The 9,739-nt window shown below is 46.1% G+C and overlaps 1 protein-coding gene across 1 annotated transcript in view; it reads right to left on the bottom strand.

Annotated features, from left to right (window-relative positions):
• Positions 1 to 891: 891 nt before the first annotated feature.
• The window catches only part of LRRC75A (leucine rich repeat containing 75A), an 86,089-nt gene continuing 77,241 nt past the window's right edge, over positions 892 to 9,739 (bottom strand). The window contains exon 4 of the mRNA XM_074160704.1: positions 892 to 1,477. Coding sequence (XP_074016805.1) covers positions 892 to 1,477 — 586 coding nt within the window. The remainder of the gene's footprint in view (positions 1,478 to 9,739) is intronic.

Here is a 9,739-nt window from a genome sequence, read left to right as displayed (position 1 = left end):
CCAGGATTATTTTTTCTTTTATAAATCTTCACTATTGTGGTCTCTTATCAGCAACAGCAACAAACCTGAGCTGAGTCCCAGCTCCAGATTTTGTGGATTGTTCCCCCAAAGCGGATCAAATACCCTCAGCGTTGCTGGTGCAAGCTCCAGGTACCACATTAAAAGCTCTGGAGTTACGACAGCAGCACGGCTGGTGGGAAACTGGATTTTACATCTGAATAAATACTGGGCAGGCACAAGTGCCAGCCTGATTCCGGTAAGCCTGGAGGGCGAGCGCGGTGTCCAGGCACACAGTGGGCTGGGATTTAGCTCCGCATCAGGAAAGCAAAGCTCTCCTTTTGGGCTGGCTCACAATATGAAGAGAAAGACCCCTGGTTAGTGTGTGGTCAGGCTTTTGTTGTATCTCAGCAGCTGTGCTATTCACCAGCAACTGCCGAAGTCAGGACTTGGAAAGGATTTAAGGTTTATCTCGGCGGCAGCCCTCGTTGGGGTGACTGCTGTCTGTCCATCTGGCCAGATCCAGCGCTAAGGAAAGGGAGCCCTTCCTGGCAAAGTCCAGGCATCTTTCTTCTCCCCTTTTGTGCTCTTCTACGGGCCTCATACTACACCACCTCAGAGATGCGTTTTTTGAGAGGTTAAAAAGCATAGCACATCACTAGTGTTTAAAAATACCTGGCCAGCTTTTATAAAATACAAGTATTTAACACCATCACCTTTATGTGTTCTTTGAAAAGAAGAAAGTTGACATTCATCATACGGGAGGAAGGCAGCAGTCCAGACTCCCGAAGCATCCCACCGTGTGAACTGACCCTCCAGGACCTCCAACGCTGAGGTCTCGGTTTTAAGTCATCCTTGCTCAACGCACCCACCCAAGAGCCACGGAGCCGGACATCATGTCTGCGGTGTCGCAGCACCTTGCTCCGAGTTGGGGAGCTCCCCAGCCTCGACCGTTCTGTCCGTCTGCTGCAAGCCTGTGTTGTCCGTCTTGCCTGGTCCAGCTCGCAGGTCCTCCTGACTCTCGGCCAGGCCATCTTGACTCTCCAAGTCGCTTACCTGACCCTCGCCAAACTCCAAAATGGTTGGCAAGTTGCCTTGCTTTGGGCATCGTCTCTTTAGGCTGACCAAGAAGGGTTGTGGCAAGGAGAAAATGTCCACATTGTTGCCGAGGTCAATCCAGGTGACGCTGGGGAACTTCTTGGGGTCCTTCAGGGTTTCGGTGAGGTCCCGTAGGATGGCTTTGGTGAGCCGGTTGCCATTGAGGGAGAGGGTGGTGAGGTGGGGCAGCACGCAGAGCGCCGGCAGCAGCTGCAGCAGCATGTCATCTGTCAGCTCCGTGAAGCACAGCTCCACCGTGTCGATGTGCTCTGAGCTGTGCTGGAGGTAGGACGTGACGCGGTCCAAGTCTTTCAGCGTCAGCGGGATGCCCGACAAGTCCACTGTGTTGTCCTGAGGCTTCCCCATCAGGACAGCTTTCAAGCTGCGGGGGAAGAAAAGGAGAGGGACGTTAATGTAGGGGGACGTCTCTGCTTGGTGGCATCGCTTTGGGCTCTCTGGCTGTTCTTGGAGGAGGAAAGAACATGAGTTAGGTAGGATGTAACATGTAGTTAGGTAGGACTAGGGCTAACCATCTCTTCTGTAGAGGCCAGGAGTGTGTCTGTGCAGTTGGGAAAGGCAGAGAGACATCTCAAAGCTGTTTATTGTTAGAAGATGGCCAGAAACAAGGAGACCATAGTCAAAAAACATAATTCAGAAAGAGTGTAGAATTCTTTTCTACAGCCACTGGAACAAAGAGGCTATTCTGTTGTTTTTAAAGGTGCAAAAAAGGATGAGGAAGCCCTTGATCAGGTGGACAGGAGCTGCTGGTGCTGATGTAACTTCTCCCGCTGCTGATTATGAAGCTCTTTGAGCAGGAGGACACGCGTTGGTCCTCTTGGCTGTACAGGTGGGAAACTGAGACCCCAAGCAAGAACTACTTTAGCCCAAGACACCAAAGGTAGGGTATACACCTCCAGGGTAGGGTGATTTGATCTAGTATTTCCAGTGTGTTAGACTTACTATGTCTCTTCATTCTAGCTGCTGAGGAGGTGAGCACTACGGAGAAATCCTTAGATAAATAAATTAATTCTCACAATGGCCCTACAGAGACTCATTAGCATGAGCTAGACTGGAGTTTCACGGGTCAATTTATCTTCTAAAGCAAATCAAAGAACACATCTACAACGAGGACCTGTCAGCAGACTAGTGCTGCTGAGGACTTTTTGCTAATGAATTATTCTGTGTGAATTAGGAGGCGGAAGGAGCCTCCTGCATGCTAATTGCTCGTGGCAGCTTGGTGAGCGCACACGTCTGGTGGCACAGGCGTTAGCCTTGCGCCAAACCAGCCAGCTGCAGAAATGCTTTTGCCTTTCGTTACAGCCTGAGCCGGGGAGCGGTTCTGCTCAGCACATGTTGGGTTTTCTAGCTAAAAAAAACGCAAAGCAGCACTATCACCGCTTTTCTTAGCCGCCGAGCAATGCCCACGGCTGAGCAATGCCCACCACCTCCGCTGCACAGATGCTCAAGTGCGTCTGCTCTGCTGCTGACACACCTTGGTTGAAATTTCTCTTGCAAGAAGAGAAGTGTGGTAAGATGTTTCACGGCTGGTCCCACAGCATGTGTCCCACGCCGTGAGCTGTTTGTGATCTGGGTGCAGGCAGCTGGGAAGCGTTGGGCTCTTCCCCGAAGGAGTTACAGAAGGACCACACCTGGAGAGTTGTAAATTGTGCTGAGCTTTAGTTTGTAAATAATGCACTTGCTTTGGGTGTTCTAGCAAGAGAGCTGTGGTCTGAAGAGATGAAACCAAACTGGCCTGATGATGAGCCACACCTCACTAAGTGATTTTGCTGTGGGCTAAGTGGGCTGGGGCTTTACCGATAAACAGAAGCCCAAGCCTATAGTCACCCACAGCAGGCTCTGAACCTGTGATTTAGGCCCATTCAAAAGGCACACAAACCTGATTGGAAATCTTTTTTTTTTTTTTTTTTTTTTTAAAAACAAATCTTGGATCATCAAACGACTTATTACACGCATCAGCCAACAGTCGGGTTGGGAGGAAAGGCTAATGAGACCTGCTGCTACCGTTTATTATTATCTGCACGTTTCAGTTCCTGGTTTGCCCTGGGAAAGATTATTCACGCAGGCTGCTTAGCAAAAGGCTGGCCAGACAACTTCTATGATTTTAATCTTTGTTTTAATTTTGGTGCCTTGGTGCAATTAGCACTTTCCCATCTGGGCTCCTCTCAGCCGCAAGACGTGGTGAAGCCGGGATGCGTCTGCTACACCCCTCTACATCACCTTAAAACTACATGCGTTGCCAAACTTGCACTGCAAAGCGGAGAGGAGCGTGATGGATAATGCTACTGGTTACTGAATTTATTCCACGCTGTGCAAAGGGGCTGGAGGAAGAGTTAGAGCTTAGGCTTGGTCCTTCATCCCCTTCCCCTGCCATCGGCAGCAAGCCTGGCTCTGCAAGAGGGCTCACTCTGGTAGCCCAGGCTGCTCAGTCTAAGCCACGGCAATTACTAACACGGTCTTTGTTTTTCATACAGGTGGCAGCTGTAGGCAAAGAGCTACCCAGCCTAAAACCAGCCACAGAAAAGTTATGTCAGTGAAATGATGCAAATCCCCTTTGCCTTCGGTAAGATCCTGAGCTGCTCTTCCACAGGAATGTGTTTTAAATCAAAATTTGCCAGTGTGAATCTGAGCGTCATTGAGCCCTCACTTTAACAGTGTTAGGTTAGTCTTAAAGCTTATTTAACAGAAGAAAATAGCTCAAAATTTCTAGAAGCAATCAGCTCTGGAAGCTCTGGTAGAAATAATTTACCTAGGTGGGGGATCAGTCCTCGAGCACACCACGGTAGCAGGGGAACAAGAGGGATTTTAAAAAAAGGTACAAAACTCCTGATGTTTTCCCTTGTTTAATATAAGAGGGGTTGGTTGGTTGGTTGTTTTGGGTTTGTTTTTAATGGCAAGACAGATCATACAGTGCAAAGACTATTATTAAACGATCGGTGCCAAGCTCCAGTGGGCAGGTGAATAATATCCTGGTGCTTAACACATCTGGACTCTCACTAAACTCTCCTGTGCCTTGGGGACCCGCTTCCCTGCTGCGGTGGCACTTCATGGTTTGCTGGGTGAGCTGGAACCTCACACACCCCCCTCCGCAGCAATTTAGCAAGATCTATACTTATCCCTTCACAAGGATACAGGTTAGTATGTGGGCAGAAAGACAGCTGTTAATGTGACGTGGTTCTCTCTACTGGTAATTTTTTTAGCAACACTGGGAAAGAAACCAATGAAATAGTATATTTATTATTAAAAAAATAAAATAAAATTGATGTTTGTATGTTGGCAGCTACTTCTCCCCCACATGTACCACCGCATCATGTTTTGGAAGCAGCCCCGGCGAGCAAGATGTAGCGAGGCTGGGGTCAGGGCGATGCTTCAGGAACAGGCTCTTCCCACCTAAACTGAAAAAAACCAAACCCCAAACCTAAATTACTCTTGTTTTGCTGTCTGGGAGTACTAAAGCTGGTTACTCAATACCAAATAAAGCGCATAGTATCCCTGCAAATAAGTGATAACCATTTAAAAGCATGGCGAAATAAAACATTTGGGTCTTGAGCTTTGTTTTATCCAGCACGGCTGATAAGCCTGCACAGAGCGATGCTGCCTGCCTGCCTTCGTGTAACTTATTGTGGGACTTCTCGTGTGGCTTTAATTTAGCAAAACCAAGATAATAACAAAGGGAGAATGGGGATAACTTCAGGGCAGCTCTTTTTTTTTTTTGTTTTGTTTTGAGCTGCTTTCAATATTGCTTCACATTTGTTTTTTCCCTTGGAGCATGCACACACTTTGTGCCAGCAACCAAAAGAGAATTCCTCCCTAGGGCTCTATCCTTTTCCCCTTGCGAGGGATTTAGCTGATACCTACTGAAACGGATTGATTATCCTGTACAAATAGCCTTTTTCACCCTGACGATCTGCAGTCTGTATCAAAGGCAGAGGAAATCTCCTGAATCACTGGGCCCTGGGCCTGTGCTGGGGGATGGCTCTGCCGTTCTGCAGCAGCCTACGCTCAATCTGTCCCTTGGGAAACAAACAAACAAATCCCAAACAGGATTTAATAAAAATAGTTCTGTGGATATTCTGAACCATCTCATGGAAATGAGGAGGATATTATGTTAACAAACAGCTGTAAAAACTTTTATCCCTGCCATAAAGTTTGCCACAGTATGGCCCCAAATCGCTATAGGAAGATCTTACCATTAAACAAATCCCTACGAGCTGTAGTGGTGGATCAGTTACACCCACTTGGTTTCATCCTCACATTTTATGAGGCTATTCCATAGGGGAAGACACGGATTTTTCTCCCAGCTGGAAAAAGTATATGGGGTTTTGACCAATGTAATGATAGGATTGGATATACAACCATGCACTAAATAATGCTTTGGCAGGATGCTGATCTACGTACACTCATGCTGAACCGAAAGCTACTTTGCGTGTAGCATTGAATCAGATCAGAAAATGTTCCCATGAACAAGAATATTGATGTTTAGATCAAAGAGAATGAAAAGAAAGGGATTTTCTCTTGGTTTAAATTCATGACATTTCTCTAAAGCACCGCACAAATCGGGACATGAGACGCCGACGTGTCACATAAGAAAGTATAATCGGGCTATTGAGCCCCTCCTTCCTTGGAGGACAAAGGAATAGCTCAAGGAAAATGAAGAGGAGGCAGTCCCATAGAGTGAAGAATTACAGTACGACATTTCTATGATATCGCTGGTGAGAAAACTATTTACGAAAATAGCAGCAAAAAATTATTGAACAAAATGAGTCATCAGGAAAAAAGTACAGTCTTGAGATAAAAGACTTGTCCTGAAATACGGGTGGTATCAAAGATAAGTATTAAATACCTTTTTCAAAGTCCCTACCCCTACTTCAAATGATGACAGTCAAACACTGGAATATTTTGGAAATGGAGGGAAGGAATACAAATAAATGTGTGTATTCTGTTAGTAATAATGTTGACAAAAGTGTTATGCTTCCCCAGCCTCAAAGGAGGAACAGAGCCAAGAAAAGATAATTATTTAGCTTTAATGAGGAATGTGACTGAGGTGTATATAATTATATATCAAATGTATATATAATAATGATGAAAAAACCAGGGAAGATGAGAATAGACTGCTCTTTCTTCGTCTTTCTTAATGCATGAACCAAGGGACACCCACTGATGCTGAAAGACTAAACTCTCAGCGGATAAAAGGAAGGAGTGTGTACACAGAGCTCAAATTAACCTCCTGGCTCCAGCCATGGGATGTCACCGAGATCAAGGGCTTTGTGGGAGGTCCAAAGCGGACATGGCTGATAACATCAAAAGTCATGTCAGGATTTAAAAAAAAAAAAAAGGAGGAAAAAAATATAATTGGCTGTGTTTATGTCCTGGAGCATAATTGTAGAACTCCTGTAATTCACCAAAACAGGGCACTTTCGCTTCATCGCCAGGAGCCTGGATGAGGGCTGGTGGTTCAGTCCCCTGTGAACAGCCTGTTGCTGAACAGCCACGGCCGTGGGACCCCGAGAGGCAGTGCCTGGTCCAAAGGCTGTGTCAGGAGGCTGGGGGGATACGAAAATACACACGCAAGTGCCTATATGTGTGTTTTGCAGCTGCTCTTTATTTAAACTAGGGAGAGGCATTACAGTCCCAGAGCAAAAATGCTTCTACTTATGCCAGCGGCAAGAAAAGGACTGTGTTTCCCAAGTAAAATCCTTTTAACAGGTTCGTGGCGCTGCCTTATTGAATGCTTTTTATTTATTTTTTTCTTTCATTTAGGAAAAAACCCAACCCAACCCATCAAAACATGAAAGACGGAATCCCAAAATAATATAGGCAGAGCCCAGCTCAGAACTGGAGTTGCCAAATTCTCCAGAATTCGGAGACACTCAATTCCTGCATTGGCCCGTGCTTACCTTTTACTTCATTCTGAAGCTTTATTCGTCAACCCTATAGCACGTGTGTGTGCTGCTGTGAATAGTCATTAGCTGGTTTAGGGGATTATTAACAGCGTAGTTTAAGGTCTCTGTTTTTCACTGCCTTTACGAACGAATAGCTTGGAAACATTTCACTCTTCTTAAGAGAGATTCAGGGTAAAGAGGATTTTTAAATATATAAATACAAAAATATATAACTTTAAAGCCCCTTTAGAGCTTACCAATAAACACATAAGAAATTCCTCAATCTTTACTGTTAAGAGGGAAAGTACCACTGTGGATTAGTTATTTCTTCTTGTTCCAAGAACCTTCCCAGTTTTGCGAAGGTTTGCAGTTTTCACGTCATAAAGTCCAGCCATCCCCGTTGTTAACTTCCTTCCCCTGCTATCAAAAATCCCAGCCCGCTCCTCCAGCGAGAGCCGTCTGATTTGGGGGGAGGTAGAAAGCTCAGCCTGGAGCTCATCATCTGGGGGCTTTGCTCCTAATTTTGGCCCTGATGTGCGACATCAAAATTAACTTCATTATGGCCATTTGAGCAACCTGGTCTAGTGGGAGGTGACCCTGCCCATGGTGGGTGGGTGGATCTAGATGATCTTTACGGTCCCTTCCAACCTAAACCATTCTGTGATTCTGTGAGTTATAAAATAATTGTGGCTGCTGGGAATGCTTTGTTGGAATCCCATCACCTAACACCCCTAAACAGGATCTCCTATTGCCATTGCAAGACCAAACTCTGGGCTATTTCTCAGATCCAGCACGGCATTTTTTAAATGTCTTGTTAAGAGCATACCTGGAGGGAATGCTAAATTTTCCCTCTGCATTCTCCTTTTGCAGCAGGATCCCCAGCGCTGCATGCTGCCAGTCGCTGCCTGTGTGATGCTTGCAGCAATTCCTCCTCTGCGTGCCCAAGTGCACGGGCTGCTCCAGGAATAGCTCTTTGTTTACACGTCTTTCCTTTCCAAAGCCCACTGAATTTTCTTTGGCTCCTCACCAAGCTACACAGGCCTGTTCTTCCCCTGTTCCAGGCACAAGGTTTGGTAAGTGCATGGGATATTTGATGGGAAGAGCAATTTCTGTGCACCCAAGAGCATCCCCTGTGCCAGGAGACCTGACATGGGTCTTGCAGCTTTGGCCACGGCATGGTAGTGGAAGGACTACTGGGATCTCTAGAGGTCCCTTCCAACTCTGACAATTCCATGATTCCGTGATCAGAAAGATCTTGATCAATAAATCCTTCCCATCATGGTGAGATAAAGTCAAGCACCTTTGATTTATATTTCTTTACCAAATCACTCCATGCCTGTGTAATGTCTCCACAGACATATTAAATTCAAAAAGCTTGTGACACAACAGGAAAAAGTCATTTTATCCCTGGATGAGTGCTGACCCTTTCCACCAGCCTCAGCTCCTTCATCCCAACCCATCTGATAAAGAGCCATCCACTAGAGAGCAGTGTCACCCAGCCCTTGGTGCCTAAACGCCAGCACATCACCCCAAACCCAGGTCAGGAGGGACACAGCCCACGAACTGCGCTTTGCGGCTGTGTTCCCACCTTCCAGGGGATGAGATGCTGTCTCACCCCCGGTGTGGTGAAGGGATGAGATGTCACCATGCCATCGGATGTCCTGCTCACAGCACAGTCCTTGGCTCTTCTGCTGGGTATGTCACACGGGCTGAGTTATCTGAGAGCTGATGGTGGCTTTGGACAGCTGTGCTCAGACTTTGAAGATCCAGATACAGCTCTAAATGCACCTGAGCATCCTAATATTCAAAGTAATGTGTGTATGGAGGAAGGAATCTAGTATTTTGGGTGCAGCATCTCTTTGGGGACAAACAAAATGCAGAAGAAGAGAACAGAAGAAACAGAGGAGAGTCTCTGTTTGGGGCTGGGTGGATTAACTTATTTTAACATCTCCCAAAATACCTCTAATTCCACCCTAGAGCATCTTTCTGAGGAAGGGAAATAACAGACATAAATTTTCTTTGCATTAAGCGTTTTGGCAATGCGATATTTAGTCCCTTTCTAAAGTTGATGTGCCTCCGTCTTCTGCTAGCACAGAGGAGATGGGAATCCAAGGGGAAGGAAGGTCAGGCAGCTTGGCCAAAACTGGAGGCAGGGACTGGCTTCTGCCCTGTCTTTCATGGGCACACGGGCTGCGGAAGTGTGAAGTCTGCTTTGATTTTGGAAGCTGAGAAGAAAAATACCAGCATACAAAAAGGAACCAGACACATTGAACAAGTTATGGAAATGAATGTAAAAGGTGAAAAGAAATGTGCAGTGGTTTTGTTTTCCAGTCCAAACCACATAAATTCGACCCACTAACACTGGCCAAGTGGAAATCACGGATCCATTACCCATGAACTCAAGGAAAGTCCATTTGGGTCCAGGCTGCTGGAGAAGCAGCTGCATTTGGTGGATATTCGGTGACTTATAGCCACTGATGGGGCCCTGCGATGTCAACCCCTAGGGAAGGTCCAGTGGTTAAGGTTAAACCAAACAAAAAATCTGGGATGGACCAAAAGAGCACCTATTCCTTCCCACGGCCAAGCTCCATCAGCAAACTGTTCTTCCCTTGCAGCTTTCAACAGTCTACAGCTGTGAGATTACTGCTGTGTCATAATTTCAAGGCATCTCTGTGGTATTTACTAAAAGGACCCAATTAAACCTTTAAAAGCAACAAGCTTCTTGGAAAATGAAGTACTGTTTA

Source organism: Numenius arquata, chromosome 18, assembly GCF_964106895.1.
Source record: "Numenius arquata chromosome 18, bNumArq3.hap1.1, whole genome shotgun sequence".
Classification (NCBI taxonomy): Eukaryota; Metazoa; Chordata; class Aves; order Charadriiformes; family Scolopacidae; genus Numenius; species Numenius arquata.
Note: the sequence above shows the minus strand (reverse complement) of the source record. Positions and strands in the feature narration are given on the sequence as shown.